General features: G+C 39.5%; 1 protein-coding gene across 1 annotated transcript in view; it reads right to left on the bottom strand.

Annotated features, from left to right (window-relative positions):
- Nucleotides 1–23,601, bottom strand: part of stab1 (stabilin 1) — a 69,241-nt gene that overhangs the window by 6,127 nt on the left and 39,513 nt on the right. The window contains exons 42-67 of the mRNA XM_054617810.1: nucleotides 23,427–23,552; nucleotides 23,101–23,174; nucleotides 22,039–22,110; nucleotides 21,293–21,412; nucleotides 21,160–21,207; nucleotides 20,847–20,927; nucleotides 20,439–20,585; nucleotides 18,453–18,587; nucleotides 18,298–18,357; nucleotides 16,609–16,785; nucleotides 16,109–16,198; nucleotides 15,348–15,494; nucleotides 14,574–14,630; nucleotides 14,331–14,496; nucleotides 13,469–13,618; nucleotides 11,744–11,848; nucleotides 10,533–10,649; nucleotides 9,468–9,600; nucleotides 9,277–9,337; nucleotides 8,235–8,379; nucleotides 5,449–5,582; nucleotides 4,940–5,105; nucleotides 4,029–4,135; nucleotides 1,797–1,916; nucleotides 1,345–1,479; nucleotides 1,100–1,204 (exon numbers count right to left, since the gene is read on the bottom strand). Coding sequence (XP_054473785.1) covers nucleotides 1,100–1,204; nucleotides 1,345–1,479; nucleotides 1,797–1,916; nucleotides 4,029–4,135; nucleotides 4,940–5,105; nucleotides 5,449–5,582; nucleotides 8,235–8,379; nucleotides 9,277–9,337; nucleotides 9,468–9,600; nucleotides 10,533–10,649; nucleotides 11,744–11,848; nucleotides 13,469–13,618; nucleotides 14,331–14,496; nucleotides 14,574–14,630; nucleotides 15,348–15,494; nucleotides 16,109–16,198; nucleotides 16,609–16,785; nucleotides 18,298–18,357; nucleotides 18,453–18,587; nucleotides 20,439–20,585; nucleotides 20,847–20,927; nucleotides 21,160–21,207; nucleotides 21,293–21,412; nucleotides 22,039–22,110; nucleotides 23,101–23,174; nucleotides 23,427–23,552 — 2,978 coding nt within the window. The remainder of the gene's footprint in view (nucleotides 1–1,099; nucleotides 1,205–1,344; nucleotides 1,480–1,796; nucleotides 1,917–4,028; nucleotides 4,136–4,939; nucleotides 5,106–5,448; nucleotides 5,583–8,234; nucleotides 8,380–9,276; nucleotides 9,338–9,467; nucleotides 9,601–10,532; nucleotides 10,650–11,743; nucleotides 11,849–13,468; nucleotides 13,619–14,330; nucleotides 14,497–14,573; nucleotides 14,631–15,347; nucleotides 15,495–16,108; nucleotides 16,199–16,608; nucleotides 16,786–18,297; nucleotides 18,358–18,452; nucleotides 18,588–20,438; nucleotides 20,586–20,846; nucleotides 20,928–21,159; nucleotides 21,208–21,292; nucleotides 21,413–22,038; nucleotides 22,111–23,100; nucleotides 23,175–23,426; nucleotides 23,553–23,601) is intronic.

The raw sequence follows: 23,601 nt of genomic DNA, 5'->3' as shown, positions 1-23,601 counted from the left end.
TCACTGAAAAATAAATCTAAAATGTCTTTTCAATAAACAACATTCCTGAGTGAAGTTTATAAAGAATGAAGAAAACAAACTTCAGTCAGTATCTGTCATTCCTCCTCCCTCTGATGTGATTTACTGCCTGCAGCTGATGCTGGTAGAGATAGAAGGCCGGCTTTGTCTCAGCCAGCAGAGAAGTTGAGAACAAACTTATCCAACCAGTTAGACTCCATACAGCCGCTCTTTGATTTGTCTTGTTTGCAAGAATTTGCTATTAGCCGAGCTAGCTCTGCTGTTGTACAATTACTGGTACTGCTACATATCAGTACAGTACAATAGTAGATAAATAGTAGGTAATTTCCATCTGCGTATTGTTACATTTTGAATTTGTTTATTAACTAATAAAACTGTTAAAAAAAATTATAATTTCACAATTTATTTTTAATTTATTAAGGAATGATTCACTGAGGTGGATAGAATTGAAGTATTGATGAAAGACTGTCAAAGGCAATAAAGAAAGATTTCTGTGTTTTCTTCTTTCTTAGATTTGTTTTTTGAATTTCATTATCTCTGCTTTTTTGAGAGGTGAAAGCTTTGTCTGTAATATTTCTCTATTCATGATTATGTAACTGTTGTTTAATTATAATAAGTTATTTTATTCAAACTATAAACAGAAACATGTATGCTAAGCTAACCTAACATGTTTAAAGAAATGTTAAATTACTTAATTTTCCGGGACATCATTTCAAATAAATGAAATGGTATTATTTTGTTTTGCCTTTATCTTCATTAGATATCTATATATGAATGGATAGTGTGTCAGTTGATGGGACATTCTGAGCCTCAGTTATTAAAAATAAATGTACCATTGTCAGATATTTTTGATGAACTGTGTCTCACTTGTGCTTTTGTTACCGTTGTGATTGTAAGATTTGGAACTACAGATGTCAACAGGAAGTGTGATGTCATTATCTTTGAGCTTTACATTTTGGTGAATCTGCACCATGAAAAATAAAATGTATGCTGCATAATGACAGAAAACATGATGGTTCAGAACCAGAGGTAGAAGTTAATCTAATAGTCAGCAGGTCTGGGTTAAACCATGTTCACTCACCAGTGGGGGGGGCGCTGTCAGCGGGGCCTCGATGACGTGGATGATCCCGTTTACAGCAGGAATGTCCCACTCCAACAGCATCCGTTTGTTCACAAGCTTAAAGCTCTGATCATTAAAAAGAATAATGAAGACACAAAATCAATAAACTTATGTCAATAAACATGGCCGCTCGTTTACTTTTATTTCTGTGTTTGGACTCATTAACCTAAGAGGTGTGTATGTGTGTGTGCGTGTGTGATACTGACCTCGTTGTTGCCGTGGGTAACAGTCAGGTTAAATCCAAGCCTGGATAAGATGACTTCCTGGTGCCTCAGATCCGTAAATGCTCTAACGCTGTGATTGGTTGAGATGTGATACTCAAGATCTCTACCAGACAGGGTCTGACACACACACACACACACACACACACACACACACACACACACACACACACACACACACACAGTAGAAACAGATCAGATTTCAGTCACGGCTCCACCAGTTGGATCCTGCTGGTATTCTGATTGAACTAATTTAGTTCTAAAAGGTGAAAAACCTAATTAGGAACTTTTAAATAAAGGTTAATACATGTGTTGGAGTGAATCGGTCCATTTCTTGAAAATCCAAGCATGAGATCGTGTAAACCAAAAGTTGAATTAGTGTTGGTCATTTCTAATGTATTTAGTGAATAATTAGTAATAATTGAAGGTTGCATCACCTGGTTTGGACCGAAGCCGGCGTTATGAGGAACAAACAGCGTGACCTCGGACTTCCTGTGAGACATAAATTCAACGAGCTGTTTGCCCTCTGAGGACCGGCCGCTGTAGTCCAACAAAAACTACAAAGAGAGAGAGAGCGAGAGAAGACAATTAAGTTATTTAGATTTACAATTGATTGAGTGTCAGAGCTTAAAATCCAACCAATCAATATGTGATGCATGCTCATATTTTATAAAACCCTTAAACTGTTATTCTGCAGAAACTCATAAAATGTACTTTTCTTTAATTTAGGTGAATATGTGATTTAGCTCCACAGAACACTCCTGCAGCAGACGCAGACCACGGAGGTATAAGAGTTTTTGGACCCGGTCTTGTCGGGTAGTGTAGTCTTTTGGAATCCAGATATTGATCCTAGGCCGGCTCAGTTTGTTTCTCTCAATTTTGTCTCTTAACTTTATCTCTTAACGATCGCTATTGCCGGCCATAATAAGTACATCTCAAAATCCTCAGTCCTGATTAGTTCACATAGCCTAAGGAACATTTCTCAAAGTTGGGAACACACCTTTTAGACCAGGTCTTGACCTGACGAGAACACCTCCACGACTGAAATGTTTACTTTGGCGTTAACTAGCTAACTGTGTGCTACAGTAGAGCACTGATGCTAACTCATCAGAGCTATGTTCACTTTTTACTTGTTGGTCTGGAATCTGAATCAGCAACTAAAATTCACATCTTTTCCCCCCTAACAACATATTATATTATATTATATTATATTATACATTTTTATTGATAATATAATAGAAGCTGAATAAGAATAACTAGCTTGTTGCACCGACTGTGTGTTTTTGATTTTGTATTAACACATTTTTAACGGCCACGCTCTTCTATAATTATATCATCATTGTTACACATTGATTAGACACCGTTTCTGTTATTATAGTAACATGACCAGCTGATCCGGGTTTCAATCCAGCACTGTGAGTCTATCACGCTGTACATTATATCATAAAACTGGTCAGGTATTTGCAGAAATGAACCCTCAAGTTGTTCACAAGCAGCAGATGTACACAACCCGACACATCCTCTTTTCCAGTGTAGACGGGAAATGAAAAGACAAAACAACTGAGTCAGAGGCCTTCCTTATTGCTGAAACATATGAGGTCAACACGTAGATGAACTGAATCCTCCTCCACCTTCTTTGTTGTGGAGATGGCTTGGTCAACATTGAGCCTCCCTCCTTACAGTATCAGCAGAAAGCAGCTGCCTTTTCCTTTCATTAACTCGTGAACTGGAAGTCTTCCAAAGCTCATGTTATCTTCAGGGGGTGTCGTCTCTCTTATCTATAGGGTTTGATTAACAATGTGAGGGTCTTCAGGAGTACTTCCTTCGCATACCTCTAGAACCACTCCTTTGATCTACTACAAACTTAGTGGGTGTATTGATGTGGACCCAAAAGAGTGCTTTGTCGAAGTTGGTGCAGTTTTGACACGGGACAAATTGAAATAAACAAGTTCAGTGCAGCAGCCGGGTCTGGGTTTCAGTAAGTATTCAGAAAGCGCTCCAAAACGGGCACATGACTAATTTTACTAATTTATATATAGTTTAAAGTTCTTGTCGTCTTTGTGCAGTATATATATATATTTTTATGTCTTCTGTCATTCAGTCTTGATAGCAGAATGAATGACTGATGGCTCCAGATAAGCTTCTAATTTTTATATGAAGATAATCAATGATGTAAAAATGAAATCAACTAATTTTCTAAAAATAGGGTTGTTTACGATTTGAAAATCTCACTCTTTGGCGCCAGACAATAGGAGTATAAAAAAAGACACCTGTTTGAATATGAATGGTTGTTATTAATCAGCTGGCAGTCAAACAGCTAACAAATGCAGCTGATGGTGAAATATGAATAAAACCCCTGATCAGCTAATGCAAACCAAACACTGTACTCAAGTTTATTACATTTATTTTTTTTCGTTATTATTTCTAGTTGTTTATCTCGATTTATCAAGTATATTTTATTTTCCATTAACTATGGCATTCTATCCCTGTTTTATGTGCTCTCTGTGTCTTTGTATGTATTCATGAAAGGTGCTATACAAATAAAGTTTATTATCATTATTGCTATTATTATAAAAAAAAGTATGTTATTATTACTGATAGGAATGAAAATACTGATCCAAGTTATAATAAACCAGAATGATCTTTTTACAACCGACTGTCACTCTCACCTTGTAAAAGATGGAGAAGTTGCTGTACGTTGCGAGGATGCTGGTCAGGACGCCGTTACAGAAGTCTCCGTTTCCAATGTAACCGCCGGGACACTCACATGAAACATCTGCACACACACACACACACACACACACACACACACACACACACACACACACAGTTTTTAGATCTGATGTCTGACCTCAACATAGAAAGTGTGACTAGAGGTCAGCTCTCACTATTTATCAATATTCTGGGTAAATCCTCCAACAGTGGAATAAACTGTTGATTTAAGACTCACGGCTCCACAAGAATACAATTTATCGATTGGTTTGTTTAATTGTATTGCAGCGTAGCAGCCACATACCCTACATTGCTAGTTTAGTCGGCGACAATTATGACAAAGGATTAATAATTTAGGTTATTTGTGATGCAAAAACACCAAACAATCTATGGTTCCAATTTCTCAAATATGAGGATCTGCACTTCTAAATTTTCGAGCTTTTGGTTCTTATTTTCGTCAGCTATTGAATATTTTCTCCATCAACATGAACAATAATGGAAATAAGTCCATGACTTTATTCTTTTGTCCCTGACACAATATGATACGTATGTAGGGCTTGATAAGTATATTAAAATATTGTCTATAAACCAAACATAAAATCACTGTAATCTAAATGTTTTCAATTTTTAGATGTCACCTAGAGCTCCAGGAACCATTTTCTGAGATATTAAAGAAAATACAGTTGATCCGCTAATTGAAAGAATAAGTGACAGAATAATGTATTAAAATAATTGCAGCCCTGGATAATAAAGGCAATATAAACTGAATCCAGAGGGAGCTCTGTGGTGCTCCAGCAGACTAAAAAACAACAAATTAAAACAACAGACCTTCCTCTGTCTGAACACAGAGGCTGTGCTGCTTTAGTACCTCTGAGCCTGTAGCAGTAGGCGTCGTACTTGCTGCTCTGGTCCACGGGCTCTTTGTAGATAACCAGGCCCACGTGGTTGTCTCCGCACCTGACGGAGGCGAAGCGGGTCGGGTATCCTACCTTCCCCCCCTCCATCCAGCCGGCCACGCACAGATGCATCCCCAGCTGTCAGGACCAGAGGAGAACCATGATTCATCACAAGTAACAACATGCACTGCTGAAAGTAATACCTTTAAACTAACTAGAAGAGGTAATTATAATGTGTTGGAAAACATCTGTCTGGTGTTGTGGTGGTTCTATCAGCAGGTAGAATCAGCACGTCTTACCTCAAGCATAAATCTGGCTTCACATTTGAGGAAACATACTTTTTTTTGCTTTCTTTCTGAGAGTGAATGAGTGACTGAACACAACAGGAGTCATTAAGGTGTTCGCTGTATGTGTTTATATGACTGAGGTGTATTGATCCGTCTGGTGTCTCCATGGAAACCCCTTCAGTAGGCGGGTTTACCTGCTGTGCATCTCCCAGCTGCTTGAAGTTGGCCAGCTCGGCGCCCTCGTCCTGGCAGGCGGCGTTGGCCTGACTGAAGTTCATCTTGTACTTCCCGTCTGGAGAGCGCAGGTGGAAAACTCCGGCTGTGTTGGCTGAACCACAATAACCACGTTACCTTTACCTTAACCTCAGATTACTGTCGCCCTGCACAGCTCAGTGCAACAATTTGATCTCTAGAAAAAATATACTGAATATATTGAAACCACACCCGGATCAATGAGCACCATGTAAGAATCACCTCTGGGTATTCACATCCTCATGGCCTTGAAAGGTATAATCTCTGGCTCAACGAGCGAGCGAGATAGATGTGGGTGAGAGATAGAGAGATGGAGGGAAGAAGAGAGAGAGAGATGGACAGGAAGAGAGGAGAGATTGATGGGAAGATAGAGAGCGATGGTGGGAAGAAGAGAGCGATAGAGAGAGATGGAGAAGAAGAGATGGAGAGAGGGAAGAGAGGAGAGATAAATGGAGAGGAAGAGAGGAGAGAGAGAGAGAGAGATGGAGAGAGAAATAGAGAGGAAGAGAGAGAGAGAGAGAGATAGAGAGATAAATAGAGAGGAGAGTGATGGAGAGAGAAGAGAGGAGAGAGAGAGAGATGGAGAGGAAGAGAGATGGAGAGAGAGAATGGAGAGAGAGATGGAGAGAGATGGAGAGAGATAGAGAGAGAGATGGAGAGATATATAGATAGAGAGATAAATAGAGAGGAGAGAGAGAGAGAGAGAGAGAGAGAGAGAGATGAGAGAGAGAGAGAGATGAGAGAGATGGAGAGAAGAGAGAGAGATGAAGAGAGAGAGAGAGATGGAGAGAGAGAGATGGAGAGAGATATATAGATAGAGAGATAAATAGAGAGATGAAGGAAGAGAGAGAGAGAGAGGAGAGAGAAAGATGGAGAGAGAGATGGAGCGAGATATATAGATAGAGATAAATGGAGAGAGAGAGAGAGAGAAAGAGGAAGAGAGAGAGAGATGAGAGACAGAGAGAGAGAGAGAGAGATGAGAGACAGAGAGAGAAAGGGAGATGGAGAGGAAAGGGGGGAGAGGGAAGAGAGGAAGCGGTGGTGGAGTGAGCTAGAGAGTGAATGCAGAGAGGGACTTTCATGAAGTAAGAACAAAGCCGTGAATCAGAAGAACTAAAGTTGTTTGATAGTTTCACAGCGGTTACGTTCTGGAGAACAAATAAACAAATCTACAAACGAGGGATCTTTTCTCAATGAGTGAAGTCTTAGTCATGCTTCATTCTGCTCTGGTGTTTGACGGGTCCAAAAGCTTTTTGCTGACATCCATAAACGTCCCGAACAAGGACAAGAGAAAACACAGTCAGATCTGTGCAGATACAGACTCAGCCACAGACAAATATAGATTGTTTTTTATGAGAATTGTTGCATTTTATACCTTTAAAATGGTAGTTTGGATGTTTTGAAGTGGGGTTGTCTGAGTATAGCCAAGTCCCTTACCTACAGTAGAAACAGACAGGAGTACGAACACAGGAGCTAAACAGTGTACAGCTGTGGACAGGTGGCAGCAGTAAACTATTCGTTTACTGCACTTATCCTATTCGTAGTAGTTTGTAGTCTGTTGCAATTATTATTTTTTCGTAGTAACTTGCCTCTGCACTATACTTTTGCTCTGGCTTATGCTTTAAGATGCTTGTTTAAGAAAGGAGATGCACTTATGACTTCTGGTGACTAGTAGTTCTCTTGAATACCTATGTTGAATACACTTCCTGTAAGTCGCTTTGGATAAAAGCGTCTGCTAAATGACTGTAATGTAATGTAATGTAATGTAAACACATTTAAGCCACCTTATAGTAAAGTTGAATCTATTAAAGTGTTATATTTTGTATATTTGCACCACTTTACTTTGCTGCCAGACATTTGAGACGGTAAACTGAGGCTGTTATCTCTGGTCCCTCTAAAGCCAAACATCTGATCGGTTAGCTTATTTGTATTTATTGTTTATTGTGTGACTTAAGGTGTTTTAATGGTCAGTTTTGGATTCAACAAAGTTACACAATAGGTTGTTTGTGTGTCTGTGTGTGATTTTGAGGGCTGAATGACCAGAGGAATGTCAGGTTGGCTGTAAACAGAGTGGTGAGGTCATAAACCTTCAGTCTGTAGCTTTAGTACTGTTTGTCCAGGCCGGTCATAAACTGGTGACTTGTCACTTAACTTCCATTAATGACCTGGAGGTCATGTGAATAGTCAGTGTCAACATCCTCGTAATGATGGTACACAGATTATTTTTTTCCATGGACCTTTCTTTTAGGTAGCTAAAATACATTTTGCCGCTGCACCCATCCACAGCTGTACATGGCTAATCTTCTGTGTTTGTATTCCTGTCTGTTTCTTAAATTGGGGGCGTGTTGACCGTCATCTACTGAAGATACAACCCTGCATCAAAACATTCAAACTTTCCCTTTAACGAGTTCTGTGCTTAACGAGTTCTGTGCTTAACGAGTTCTGTGCTTAACGAGTTCTGTGCTTAACGAGTTCTGTGCTTAACGAGCCCTACGAGGTCGTGGCTTAAACAATCTGTGGGCGTTACCTGCTGTATTCCACGTTATTGTTTTACATGTTTGATTGCGAGTACCAAAAAAAAGCTAGAACTAAAACAATGATCACCATCACATCACCATGGTAACAAGAACCCTATGGAATCAATAGTTACAGCTACTGGTTCGGCCAAGATGTGTTACCATGGTGACAAGCATTTTTCTGATTTAAAAAGTCAGTAAAGATGTGTTACCATGGTAATGCAGGTCCTTGCAGTTGGCTATGGGATGGCAGCCTCCGTTGTCTTCCAGGCAGCGGTCAACAGGGGGCACCACCTTCTCCATACACTGGACTCCATTACCCAGGTACCCCGGCAGGCACTCGCACTGGCGCTCGTTCTGGAGGAACCAGATTACTGAGTGATCATCAGGTTAAATCAGGTGCTGATATTTTTTTCAACCAGTATTGGTATGTTAGTGCGTGAGTATTTAAGTTATTTTACCATATAATCAGGCTTGGGGAGTAATTAATTAAATGCCGTGACGTAATAAAAGACACAAAAAAAAAGGTTCACTCTATACTGTCACAGTTATAGTAAAAAAATATATAATTAGATTACCGATACAATTTAAGGCAGTAAAACAAGACAATTTTAAAATACATTTTGAAATAAAGAAAGAGATACTATCATGTACATACATTACAACACTTCACCACACAATTCCAACACAATGCCCTCTAGTGTCCGTGAAAAAAATGCTTTCACTGTGTTTTGCCTCCTAAGTTTTGCCTCCTAGCGGTGAAAATGCTTCATTAATCAGGGACTCAATAGGTACGACCAACCACTGCCTGTATTTGCTTGATGAAAAGTAAATTTTTAGCATTTCTGATGCCAACCTTTCTAAGGTTACATAGTTCTGTTGTCTTACAAAATTTGTGTGTATTCATTTTTAACATATGTCATCTTATTGATCTTTCATTTCTCGGCTGTATTTGCATATTTGGCAATACTGAGTATATTTTTTAAAAAGGTAATACAAAAAACATGTTTAAAGAAACCCTCCCAACACTGCATATAAGTCATAATGAGAAACTTGGCCCATTAAGTAGTTTGACTTGTGGCAGTCTGGGGCAGGAAGATCATTAGATTTAATTTATTGAGTTTGGTGGACTGCCGCCTGCACCTAAATCAAAAACTAATCCCTCCTTAAAACACACATTGTTTTAATTCCTAATCCTGATAACAGAGTTAAACACAACAAAGATTTTAAACAAAAGAAAGTGTTTTTACTCACTGGACCAGTGAACTTGCAGGAGGCAAAGTCACTGCATCCGCCGTTCTGCTCTTCAACACACCTGGAATACAAAACAGACAGAAGAAAATAGCTTAAATTCATATACAAATATCCTTTGATAAAGAAAAAAACAACAACACAGAAGCAAAACAGGAATTTTAATTCAGAAAAAAATGACGAGCCAAGCCCACCTGTTGATGGGCTCGCAGGAGTAGCCGTCTCCTTGGTAACCACTGTTACAGGTACAGTTGACGATCAGGCCCGTCTGGTTACAGTCTGCGTTTTGGTGACAGCCACCGTTGTACTCGGCGCAGAGGTCTGGAGCTGAAGAGTGTTTCATAATAATAATAGTAATAATAACAACTTTAATTGTGTAGCTCATTTTATGCAAAGATGCAAAACAGCAAAAATTAATGCAGGGTTACTTGTGGTTCCTAGAGTATATTAATGGGAGCCAGAGCCTTCAGGGCTCCTCTTCTGTGGAAAACAACAACTAAACTGTCATCTGTCTGCTCACATGCTGGATTCATGCCAGAATAAATGATCTTCAAATCATTTTCTTCACATTTTCTAAATTGCTAAGACATAATATTCAATAAATAAAGAGAATTAATATATATATATATATATATATATATATACAGGCTGTGAGCCGACTGCCACCCACTGCTACTTCGATTATTATTATTAATCACATTACTATCCCTATTTTCACAATTATAATTCTACTGTAATAATTGCTGCTGTTATTATAAGTAGTCTTATTATATGAATCATTTATGTCATATACATTGAATGTGTTGTATCTCTGTTATGCTGTTCATTCTGTACACATGACATCTATTGCATTCTGTCCATCCTGGGAGAAGGATCCCTCCTCTGTCGTTCTCCCAGAGGTTTCTTCCTTTTTTCTCCCTGTTAAAGGGGTTTTTTTAGGGGAGTTTTTCCTGTGCCGATGTGAGGGAAGGACAGAGGATGTTGCATGTGTACAGATTGTAAAGCCCTCTGAGGCAAATTTGTAATTTGTGATTCTGGGCTATACAAAATAAACTGAAATTGAATTAATACAATACTAAGAATAATTGTTATTATTTGACATCATTATCAGGCTTTGTTTTTTTTTATGTATCTGCTATGTTGCTACCTGCTTTTACAGTATGTTGCAACTGGAATTACTATTATATTGCTGACAAAAGGCAGCAGAAACTCAGTATCTTCGGCTGGTTCATGGTCGTCCTGGGCTGCAGTAAACTCACGTGGTTCTGGATCACAGAAGGTGCCGTTTCCCTGAAAACCGGATTTACACTGACAACCAGCACCTGCCACACAGTCGGCCTGAGCGTGGCACCGCCGGCACTCCTCTGGGATCGAGCCTGGACAGACAGACGGGTGATTCATTAAAAAAGAAAGTGAAAAAGGTAAACAGGGCTTTAAAAGGGACAGTGTGTAAGTTGTAGAGGCATTTAGTGGTTTGAGGCAGGTTGCAACCAACTAAATACCCCTCAGCTCAGCCCTAGAACTATGGTGGCCTACAGGTAGGAAAAGGTATCTTAAGGATTTTAGTACAACGAGGGATTACTCGTATCAATACTCGGTTCTTCTAACTGACATATATGAGATATATATTCGATTTTAAAAACAAATAAATTCAGAAAACAGAATAAGAAGTTATTTATAATTTAGATATAGCTTAATATTGTTTCTAGAGAAGCAACAGTTATGTTTACAACAACAAAGTCATTATATAAAGTCATTATATAAAGTAATTTATATCCCACTGGAAATAAATGTAAAATGTCAATAAAATAAATAACATTTCTGAGTGAAGATCATAGAGAATGAAGAACACTGACATCTGTACAAATCAGATATTCCTCCTTTCTTCTGTCCACCGGGCTGCTTTGTTTCAGCCGGCAGATAAGTTAAAAAAACAAAAAGCTTTTGGCCGATCATTTATGTTGTGAATTAGGTTTCGCTTTTGTCTCAAATGTTCACAGCTGTATTGATAAAGTATTGGCTTCTCTGCTGTATAAAAATGGCGGTGCAAGATTGCGGACTCCGTGGAACACAAACCACTCCCTCCGTGGATATAATTGGCTTTTCTAAGCTAAGGAAAACATAAAGATTTCTAGTTTAAGGTGATTGTACAATGATTAAAACATAGTTATGAATATCATATTCAGTATCCGCCAATAAACCCCCCTAAATGTTACACACGGTCCCTTTAAAACTGTAAAATGATTTAATAGAAGCAAGTTTTTTCTCAATCAATCAAAATCAAATTAAATCAAAATCAAGCTTATAGGCTGATGATACCTAAATACTGTCTGGGAGTATCAATGGTGTGTACAATGATGAATCATGTTGCTGTGACAAACCCTTTTAGGTGAGATGCTGTCAGATATTTAAACAATGTTCATTTATGCACCTTTGTTTTGGTCTCCTCACATTCAGAAGGGAAACTCACCGATATTGATCTGGCACTGATCACCCTCCCAGCCCGGGTTACAGACACACTTTCCAGAACCTTCCATGCCTTCCTCACACCTTCCCTGCTGCCCACAGTTGCAGGCTGAAAGAGAGGAAAGACATGACTCAACCTCCCGGACTATGATCATTTAAAAATAATCTCACAATAAAGTTGTGAAGATGGAGAAGTTACGTAAGAGGTTTCCTGAGTCTGGTTAACTTGTGAGGCGATGTACAGTTGGAGCTCTTTGAAACTTTGATCGATACTAAACTTTCTTAGCTGAATCGTCAGTTCAGACGAGACAGAAACAACTGTGTTGAAAAAAATTCTGTAAAAGTCAAAAGGTAGAAAGCCTGCCATCATAAAACATGAACGAGGGAAGTTGAGGCCAATCACAGAGCTTCAAATTCGTTTAAATCAGTTCACTTTAACATCCTGGATCAGTTTGGGATTCATTTAGTAACCACGGCGACGGGTTTTGTTTCTCACTGCAACAATGAATATATATTTTTTTAATTTGCCACATCTCTTAACTGTCTTCATCGTCAATGTTGTTCAAAATTTAAATCAATCGTTTGAAGGAAACAACTTTGAAAACCCAAACAGAAGATGATCAGCAGCTGTTCTGCCGTGAGACTCTGAGTGAAAACATCTGGCAGGTTTGTCCTGAGCTGGAAGCACAAACAGCTGTGTGATGGTGAGTGTTGAGCGTTGCTATGGTGACAGACTGCAGGAGGGCTGACGGGGATAAGACTGTCTGATGACAAAAAATTTCTGAGTCGGGTTGCTGGTTGCTTTGAGGTGGAGTGAGGGAGAAAAACAACAAGACATTAATCAGGAAGAGAGAAAAGTTCTCATGTCCGTTGTGGTCTTACATTTGGCGATTTGTTAATTTTTAACAGGGGGGGGATGGAGCGTTATAGTAGCAATATAGTTTAGAGAATATTAAAGATTCAAGGGCAGGATTTATAGAATAAGTCGCATGAAAAAAATCCTACTTCAGCACCAAGGACAGCGTCATGGATTTAGGCTACTGATACTTCAGAGCCGTGTTCAGGGCCATAGCGTCCAACTTGCATGAACCTCAGTCAGATACAGGATCAATGAGTCAGGCAGTCTAGAATAATATATCCAATTTAAAAAACGCTCTACACCTGCACTCTCTGCTATTACGGGATGGAGAAGTAGGTTAACAAGGGCCGTGCATTTCGGTCATTTTGCCTAAATGCAACGTAGCTAATCGTTGCCTCCTCAAAAACGTAACTACACATAAAGGCTACGGCAGAAACTGAAGCACCACGTGGAGACAAGGATTGTGATTGGTAAGCTCTGCCTGCTTTGTGTTTCTGAGATTGTAGACAGTGAATATAACATCTGATTGATGAGAATGATGAAGGATCAGCGGGCCACTTTTAATCGTTGGCTGATCAATCGGTGCTTCCCGAGGTGGAAGTAATGGTCAGCCCCGGCTAAAAACGAGAAGCTGCTGTGAGAATATTTCGCTAATAAAAGAAGAGCAGGAAGATATAAAAGGTTTGAAGCTTGGAGAATCTGGGTCTTAACAACCTTTTTAAACTATAAACGTGATGCTAAGAACTAAAATATATTCCTGAAAACTGTCCACAGAGAAAGTCCCTTTACTTTATTCTGGTATATTCTAGTCTAAAAGTCTAACTTTAAAGTCTCAGTTGAAAACAAAACTGTTTCTTGTATTCGGTCTACCTGTGCAGTTGGGGCCGTAGTATTTGCCTACACACAGTTCGCAGGCTTTCCCTCTGAAGCCTACGTAGCACAAACATTCTCCTGAACCCTGTTGGCCATCGTAGCAGGTACCGTGGTTACTGCAAGGGGCCACCAGGCCACCTGGACAAACTGAAACACACAGTGAAGAGGTGGAGTCGAGTGAGGACCAACAAAAGAGACACACTGTCACTGTGCTTCAAACCTACCGCTTTACCTCAAGGCCGACATTTAGATTTAACAAACACAGGTGTAACCAGTGGGGGAATGTCACTAAGTACATCTACATAAGTACTGTAATTATCCACACATTTGTGGTACTTCATGTACTTTGTATCCCACTACATTTATCTTACAGCTTTGGTTACTTTAAAAATTAAGATATTAGCACACAACACATATGAAGAACTTATTTATTTATTTTGTTTTGTTATAAACTAAACTAGCCAACAGTTTTTAGTACAGTTATAATACTATTTTCATCTATCGCGTTGCCAGCTGGAGGAGACATAAGTTCGACATTCTAGCTTAAAGTAACTTAAGTAACTAATAACTTTAACAGAGAATGCCTTCCTGAGACACTTCGATGTACTTCTGCAATGACGGGTCAAAATGTCGCCATGAAAAAAATTCACAGGTGTTGTTTCTGGAACCGGACATTTTGACACTCACACCCAATGACACAACTGCCATCAGGTCAAAAATGATCTAAATCAAATGTGCAGATTGCCATTAATTGAGCCAAGTTCTTTCCTCTAGAGGATGAAATCTAGATTTGCATGAAAAAATACTGGAGAATCTAGGGGGACACAAGATTTTCTGACAACAGGATCATCTTCCTTACCTTGACAGTCTCGGCCGTAGTGGTTTTTGCAGCACTTATTGACCCAGTAAGGATACTGACATATTCTCTTGCAGCCGATCCTGTTAAAAGGAGATTCCTTTATGTACCAATGTGGGCTGCGTCGCCTAAACTGGCTGGCCCTGTCGAAACACATATCCGTCTTTCCCTGGAAGAAGAAGACGTGAGTTACATTTATCTCAATGTATCGTACAACATGTTCAGATTTTTTTTACCAGATCTTACCGTGTCTTGGTGTCTGTAGGAACAGGATGGTGGAGAGAGGCAGAGTCCACAGCGCCCCTGAGACATTTTAAGACAGAAAGCTTCATTACAGCTTCCGAGACAAGGACAAAGCCCTGACATCAAAACAATAATCACAGCAGTGTGGAGTCATACTTGAAACGGTGGTACCACTAACATTAGGTAAGGTTGATTTATCATTTGTCATTTAACAAGCTTCACAGTTTTTTTTTGAGTCCTGTCTCATACCTGTCTGCAAAACATTCCTATTTTGTAAATCACTATATACTCTGACAGAGAAAGTGAAAATAAAAGCTTAAAAGTGATGATGGCTTCCTCCATTTTGGACTCTCTGCTCCCCCAAAGGTCAGCACTGCCAACACTTGAAGATTTACGCAGATTTACTTTGTCCACACAAACAAATCCACACAGTATTTTCATTGAATTGAACTGGTTTGTGGGTTTAAATTCTGTTGTGATTGGTCCTTTAGAGTTATGATGAGCAGAGCTAATACTATAACTAATATACCTAGTTTGTAGCCACACTGTAGCAGCACATTATGTAATAACTTTTATTTTGTCAAGTCATGTTACATTTGAATGTGTCTTAGCTTTGACTATTCAAAAAACTATTCAAGTCAAACAGGTAATAATAGTTTGTACTAGTAGTAATGTTTATTTTATTACAACTAGTACTAGTTTTAAAAGTTTTAACATTTATATTGTGAATTTTAAAGTGGTAGCAGTGTTGAAAGTAATAATTTTAGCACTACTAACGTAAGAGGTTTTGTTCTCCGCACTGTCGCAGAACGCTCCCAGTCCAGGTGGTTCCAGTAACTGGTCGATGCCGTAGGCGATGCCTTCTTTGAAGTTCAGGTAGCGCTCCACTACCCTGGCTTCATTGTCATTAATCAACACACCCCCTGAACACACACACACACACACACACACACACACACACACACACACACACACACACACACACACACACACACACACACACACACACACACACACACACACACACACAGATCAATTAAGACAGTCCGCAACAGCCACAGAACCAGAACAGAATAAAATAAAAATAGATTATAGCATAGAAATAGAAATTAAATAGAAGTAGATCCATCAGAAAGCGAAACAAAGGTGTGTTTTGTAACCTAGCAACTACACAGTAAAGTGCAGCATCTCCTGTGCGTCACCAATCAATGAGTTACTTATTAGTCCCGATCACTTCATTACAGCTCATACAGCTGTTTATTGATAGCGACTATTGATCTAAGGTTAGAATCCAGGATGTTGTTGCTGTCAGGGTGAAACTGTGTTCTTCTTTAACATCGCCACAGTAACATGAGACAACACCAGCAACTGTAGAAACAGTCAGCTGCCAACATGGCTACCCTGTTTGAATTGTGTGTGTGTGTGTGTGTGTGTGTGTGTGTGTGTGTGTGTGTGTGTGTGTGTGTGTGTGTGTGTGTGTGTGTGTGTGTGTGTGTGTGTGTGTGTGTGTGTGTGTGTGTGTGTGTGAGACTTCTCACCACCACGGTCCTGTCACAGCCGTACTTGATGATGGATCCGTGCATGGTGCGGAACACAGAGAAATTCTCCGGCTGACCGACAGTCATCACCTAAACACACACAAAGAAAATCATAATGCTGTCTTTTTTAGAGCAACAACAGACAAACTCCTCCTGCTCCTCATCCTTTTGAAGAACTGTAAGGTTTTAACAACATTTGCTGTTTTTCTTTGTCTTTTATCATAAAGACGTTTATTGTAAATGGAAAACTTTTGTGTTTTGAACTGTTTGTTTTGATCAGACAAAAAACCCTCCTTTCGGGTTTTGAAAAACTGATTGACATCTTGATAATCTTTCTGATATTTTAATAGACAAAACGATAAATTCAGAAATGAATAATAAACATAATAGTTTTATTTCCTTCTGGGCTGTAATGAACTTTTCATCTTTTCGGGGCTCGATTAACTGAGTTACGTTTTGAAGCCTTCTCCTCCTCCACCTCTTCCTCTTCCTCTTCCTACCTTGGCGTTGCGTAAGATGTGAGCCCTCACTAAGGCAGACACTTGGTCTTGGTGTTCGGGGTTGGAGAGCCAGTGCCGTCTTTCAGCTGACAGGGAGTTGAGGGCCTTGTCTGTGGGCCAAAACATGGTAAACGGCTGATGGATGGACATCTGGAGCACCGGGAGTAACCCCACATCCTGAAAAAAGAGCGGACAGTAAAGATTACAGTCAGCAGTAGCACATTTCAATATTTATTTTTTCTTACTGTTGTTTTTGTCATGAGTACTTTTACAAAGAACGTGATTTTTTTTTACAGTACACTACATAACTGTTAACCAGAGGGAACTTGAATTTAATCAGAATATTTTGCTGAAAGGAAACTCAATAAAATATCTTACAATAGTTTAGGATTTAAAATTATTTACTTAAGACGGACTGCCAGACACTGATCTGGGTCAATACCTGCCTTGCTCTTCTCGTGTTCTCACTTTACATGCTTCCTCTAGGTGATATCATCAGGGAACATAATGTTAGCTTCCATCGCTACGCTGATGATACACAATTGTACCTATCTGTTAAGCCAAATGATGAAGATGCCTTAAGCCCCCTCATTACCTGCCTATCAGGAATAAAAACACATGGATTGAATAATAATTTTGTTAAATTAAATGAGGACAAGAAAGAAATTCTAATAATTGGTCCCAAATCCAATAGGGATGTTCTACTGGAGAAACTTGGTTGCTAACTCACCTAATCAAACCGCTAATAACAAGTCTGGGTGTCATCTTAGACTCTGACTTAAGTTTTGTGTCTCCTATTAATAAAGTCACCAAAGTGGCATTCTTCCATCTGACACACATTGCAAAAGTTCAACCTTTACTGACACAGCAAGATGCAGACAAATGTATTCATGCATTCATCTCAAGCAGACTGGACTACTGCAACGCACTCTTACTGGTCTTCCCCAAAAAATCTATTAAGAGGCTGCAACTCATCCAAAACTCTGCTGCCAGACTGCTAACTAAAACCAAAAAGGGTTTTGAACAGGAAAAGAACACATCTCTCCAGTCTTCGCTACGCTGCACTGACTGCCTATAGGCTCCAGAATTGAGTTTAAAGTCCTTTTACTCGTCTACAAAGCTCTAAACAGTTAAGGACCGGCCTCCATCACAGACTCCCTGTTGCTCTATGTTCCTCCACGAACCCTTAGATCCTTCACTGCTGAGTTTCTAGCTCCTCAAAATCCCCCAAAAAAGAAAATTGGAGATGCATCTTTTTTTACTTATGCTCCCAAACTGTGGAACAAACTACCCCAAAACACAAGAGAGGCATCCCGAGTCAACATTTTCAAGTATCAGTTAAAAACACCTCTATTTCGACAAGCCTTTTATTAAGAGCACTTTATGTGTGCTCCACATCTGACTTAATTTTTTTTTTTTATGTATTTAAACACTTTTATGTCTATACATTTTACAAATGTATTAATTATTTGAAATTTAAAATGTCAAATATTTTCCAGTCTTTTTTTCATCTGTTGATTTTTTTGTACAAAAAATGTGAATTTTCTGTTTTAATTTATTTTATTTTATTTTTTTAATGTGCAGCACTTTGAGCTACATAGTCTGTATTAAATGTGCTATATAAATAAATATTATTATTATTCATATTATTATTCATAATATCCTTGAAGAAGTTTTTTTTATTTTTACCTCCACAAGTTTGTAGAAGCGGCTGTAGCCATAAACCGCAGCTGCTGTCGTGAAGTTCATCTAAACAGAGAAAAGAGAAAGAAACGTCACAGTGCCTGTCTTCCAATCCTGACTGATGATCAATCGTTAATTAATTTTGAGTAAACTCAACTTACCATGTTAGAGTTGATGCTTGGTTTGTCCTGCAGCCTGTAGGGCACCAACAGTGTGTCGATGTGGTGAATGACTCCGTTAGAAGTGGTGTAATCACTCTTCACAATCCTCGATCTGTTGTTGACCCAGACTGAACCCTGCAGGAGAGCGAGAGACAGGTGTGGAGACCAGGAGAGAGGAGAGGTAGATTGTGAGTTTTTAGCTGTGTTTTGGAAGTTCACATTCAAAGGAGCTAATTTAAAGTTAATTTCATACAAACTAAAAATACTACACAACTAATTTTGAGTAGAGTTCACTCCCAAAACTGAGGTAGGTCACGTTCATTTCTTTTAAAAAACTTTTCTACTTATGTATTCAAATCACATTTTGGTCAAAGTCATTTTAAGCATCAAAATGCCCTTAAAAAAAGCTTTTCACACGTGACGGCCTGACTTATGTTTCTGCATGAAGCTGCCATAATATACATACTTATAGTGGGTGTATTACATACAGTAACTAAGATGCGATCTGCATGCTCCCCGTCTGGAGAAACACACGGGAGTATGGCCATGTAAGCTAAGCAGAGTAACAATCAAGGCTGAACAGCAACGAGTAAAAACTAATTTTATTGCTTTTGTCAATGGAGTCTGTTGGCTTTGAGCAGAGCAAAGTTAACGGCTTCAGTTTGCCCTCGAAAAAGGTTTGTCTGATGGAAAGGTAAAGCGGTGAAAATATTCTTAATTAACCAGATTTTTTTTAAGGTTGGTCTTATTTCAGTGACTAAAATATACTTAGCTGCTGCTTCTGTTGGAAGCCGCTTTATCCTGCTGAACTGAAGCAGTTATATCGCTCTCTTCAAAACCACCAGACTCCAATGACGAAGGAAATAAATTTAGCTCGCCAAACTGAGTCAGTTATCAGAGAAGCATCGGTAGAAGACCCAGAATATTTTCACATCTAACTCAGGGAATTGAGGGTTTAATTTGAACAAACCAGATTTGGTGATTGTTGAAACAGTGGAAAGACCAACCAATACGGGTTTGATGAATATTAATTTGTGTCTGTCGACTATAAATAAAGTTTGTTTTCCAACAAGGTAAAATTATTCTTTTTATTATTGGTTATTTGAGACTGGTGTATTTGGCAAGAACGAAATAGCGGCTGTTGCTAGTTAAACAAGAAGTGTTGTACTCTTTAACAAAAAGTTCTACCTCTGTATAGATCCTTTTAGTACCGTTGACTCAAAGTAGCAACACTGACGCCTAACAGCTTTGAAGAAATCTCCTGTCACTCAAACTTGGCCACGCCCATAATAATGAATAACTTTAATGCTCAAAATATTTCAAACGGGTGAGTTATATAAGAATTCCCCTGCCGTACATTTGTCATGAACTGGGGAATATGCTAAAGAGACTAAAGCCATTTTCGTACCAGGCTGTGAGAATGTTTATTTCTGTTTTAAAGTTGGGCCTTTTAACATGAAGGTCTATGAGGATTGACTCGCTTTTTCGAGCCTGAAGTAGCCATTTAAAAAACTGCAGGTTTTGTCACTTTCATAATGGTTTAATTTTTCAGCACCAGAAGCGGCCACTTGGGGAGTCTTGACTAAAAAAGCCCACAATAATTTGTGTATTTGTATTTTTTTGTGATGTCTACAGCAATTTGGGGTTCAGTGTCTTGTTAAGGAGGTGGACGGACATATTTGTACCACTTCTGTCCTGTATTCACAGCATATGATAACGTCTCCTGTTTTGGACTCTATGTCACCTTAAAGGTCGGGACTGTCAGGATGTCAAAGTTCATTTTACACTAAATATTTGCACAATTCACATCACCCACATTTAAATTAACAGATTTTGTGGCAAATCATCTTAAATACTGTTATGGCTGGAGTAAAGCTGCCATCCTCCACAGATAAATATGCGTGTGTTAGTGTGTGTGTGTGTGTGTGTGTGTGTGTGTGTGTGTGTGTGTGTGTGTGTGTGTGTGTGTGTGTGTGTGTGTGTTACCTCCTGCAGGCTAAAGCTCAGTTTGTGTCCTGACGTGGCGTAAGCGAACTTGGTGGTTTTGAGGTCACTCAAGGTCAAAGTCTCACAGGAAACGATGTGGTATCGAACCAGGTCAGAGACACGACCGGACGTCTCCCATTCCTCAACCTACAAACATGTGCACACACACAATCGACACATAAACACACACTCCAGTCATGAGGTACATTTCATGCACTAGCAGCCATAATCTAGTTTTATAGACTCACACACAAAAATGTACTTAATTATTAAATGATTAGAAATGTGATTCAACTTGTTAATAACGGTATCATTTTTCTAGGTAGTACACTTAAATCTTAAAAGATAAACAAAAACCATCAGTATTATAACATTAGATCATTTCAAAACAGCAGATGTTGTACACACAGTGGAGCCGTTGTTTGTTTCCTCAAGAGGGACGAAGACAGTAAACGGTCCGTCGCTACGAAGAGCACGAGAGTTTATTTTCTGAGAAACACAAAGAAATCAAAGTGAACTCATGTGATGGTGGATCGCGAAGCAAGTTCACATAGAGGACGCCTTCACTGCATAGAAATGTATTTAAATTAAACTTATCCTTGAAATAATGACATCTTAAACCAAGTAAAAATATAAAATGAGTTTTAGAATGAATTCTAGTATCAAACGAATAACTGGATGCAAACGTTTTATCTACAGTGTGGATTTCAACATGACTCACAGATAACATTCGACGGAGGAATGCATTCTCTGGTTGGCGGATCACCTCCTGTAAGACAGACAGACTTCCTGTGAGGGGGGGGAGAGAGCGGTAGGTCAGAGGTCAGGGTGAAGTCAGAGGTCATGTGACTCACATCGTTGGTGTTTCCCCGACAATCGATGCCGTCGCCAATGTAGCCTCTGAAGCAGGTGCAGTTCCTCTGACCCTGACCGAAGTACTCACAGCGAGCATTCGCACTGCAGAGGCCATTTTTCTGCACAAAAAAAACACAAAAATGTATCTTTAATGGCTGATAAAAAGACTGAAATGATTTGGATTGATTCTGATTAGTTGAGGCATCAGTTAGTCCGTTTGACACAAAGGTCTTAGCTCAGCGCCGGCTCTAGACTAGCTGTTGCACTCAAAACAGCAGGTTACATTGAAGTGATCACTTCATCTTGTTAATGAGCTGAAAGCTTCAATGGAGGAAACTGCAGGAAGATTATGGTCTGATTCAGTGTGTATTTATACATTATATATGCACAAACTCATCTAAGACAACAATTATATCTGTGCAATGTGGGAAATAACATTTTTTTGTTGCTAGGTAGCAGCTAACTTTAATAATCCTGCTGCCACCACATAATTAATTAAGATTATCCAGAGAAAATGTGGTGCAGAATCCTAATGGTGATCACTATCATCTAAATGATGTACCTGTATCAACTGTGTGGAGCAGCTCACTGTCAGGTGATTTAAACAATCAATGAAGATACCCAACTGTGTGATCTGTCTCTAAGTGTTGGTCTGTGCTGGCAGAGATGCTAATAAACATGATTGTAACAAGACAGAATAACAGATGACTGCAGGAGAATCAGGTAAAATGACACAAAGACATACAGTTCTGCAGGGGTTGACGGGGTAACAGAACCTCCCGGATCCTTGGAAGCCCAGCCGACAATTGCAGGCCGTCTGGAGACGACAACAGAGCAGTCAGACAAAAAACAGTCAAGTCAATTAAAGAGTCAATTATGAAATCCATCTGTTTCCTCCCCTGTGATCTGCTAAACAACAAATCAAATAACAATTTCTCCTAAACTCCAAATCACTTTTTGGAGCTGTAAACACAGATGTATATTGTTGCTTGAGTGAGGTTACTGTAACGACAACAGCTGGGCTATATTGACATTTTAAATGTTGGATCCCAGAGAAAGGTAGGGGTCGTTCTCTTCACTTCTCTGCAGCACAGTGGACTGTTCTCTGTGGTCACCTATTCGATATTGTTGTTCACATGTACATGTTCTTCTGTTTCTGGTGTCAGATGAAAGAGTATGAAATAGTAAAGTTATCGTGCCCATAAACACCACACGCTATGCAGCGGTGATAAATCCTAATTTGTAAACACGTCCTCTAATAAAAATACTGATTAATGATAACAGCTCCTCTGCTGTGTTCAGCTGTAGACACATTAAAACGAATGACCAAAGAAAAAAGTCCTTCTCGCTCTAGTGGCACACGTCCCTTAGAGGGCAGCTTTCATGACGTTCTTCGAAAAGCTTAGTTTTCCCCAAACACACCTAAACACAAAGCCAGTGGTTCGAACCCCTCTACCGGCAACATGCCGAGGTGTCCTTGAGCAAGACACCTAACCCCAAAATTGCTCCCCGGGCGCTTCATTGCAGCCCACTGCTCCTCCGGGATGGGTCAAATGCAGAGAAACGAATTTCCCCATTGTGGGACTAATAAAGGCTTAATTATTATTATTAAGATGTTCACACTCTGGAGGCTGTTTTGTGGAGGCTTAGTTTTTGGGGGAGCTAAACACTGTTTTTAGGCTACGTCCACACTCGTTTTAAAACACAGAACTTCACTTACAGTGAAGCCTCAGTGCTGAATCATTATGCGTTTAACATTATGTGCCGTGTAAATGTGACGTTTTTCTGCAGTACATTGTTGTCTCACCCTGTTGGGGCCTGCTCTGGTGCAGTCTGCTGACTTGTGGCAGCCTCCATTTTTGACCAGACAACCGTCAACCTCTATAAACACACAACAGGTTGGAAAAACATTTGTATGACATCATGACAAAAAAAAGAAAAGAAAAAGAAAATTGTGAGGTAATGCAAAACTTAAAGGGAACACGAGTATTTCCCTTCGTGAGCATTTAGGGGCTCCATATCTAGAAACATTCAAGGCTTAAAATTAACAATTTTTCAGATATTTCCAGGTAAGAAGTCAGGTTGTTCAGGTGAGGGGTGTGGGGTCAGAGGTCAGGGGTCAGGACTACATACCGAGGCAGATGACCCCGTCTCCTGTGTACCCCTCCTTACAGGTACAGGTCCGCTCTCCTGCCGAGACCTTCAAGCAAACGGCAAATTCTGAGCATCCACCGTTAGAAATGCTGCACAAATCCAGCTCTGAGAACCACAGAGAGAAGAAGTAATCAGATTTGTACAGGATGTGTGT

The sequence above is a fragment of the Anoplopoma fimbria genome, chromosome 17 (assembly GCF_027596085.1).
Source record: "Anoplopoma fimbria isolate UVic2021 breed Golden Eagle Sablefish chromosome 17, Afim_UVic_2022, whole genome shotgun sequence".
Lineage (NCBI taxonomy): Eukaryota > Metazoa > Chordata > Actinopteri > Perciformes > Anoplopomatidae > Anoplopoma > Anoplopoma fimbria.
Note: the sequence above shows the minus strand (reverse complement) of the source record. Positions and strands in the feature narration are given on the sequence as shown.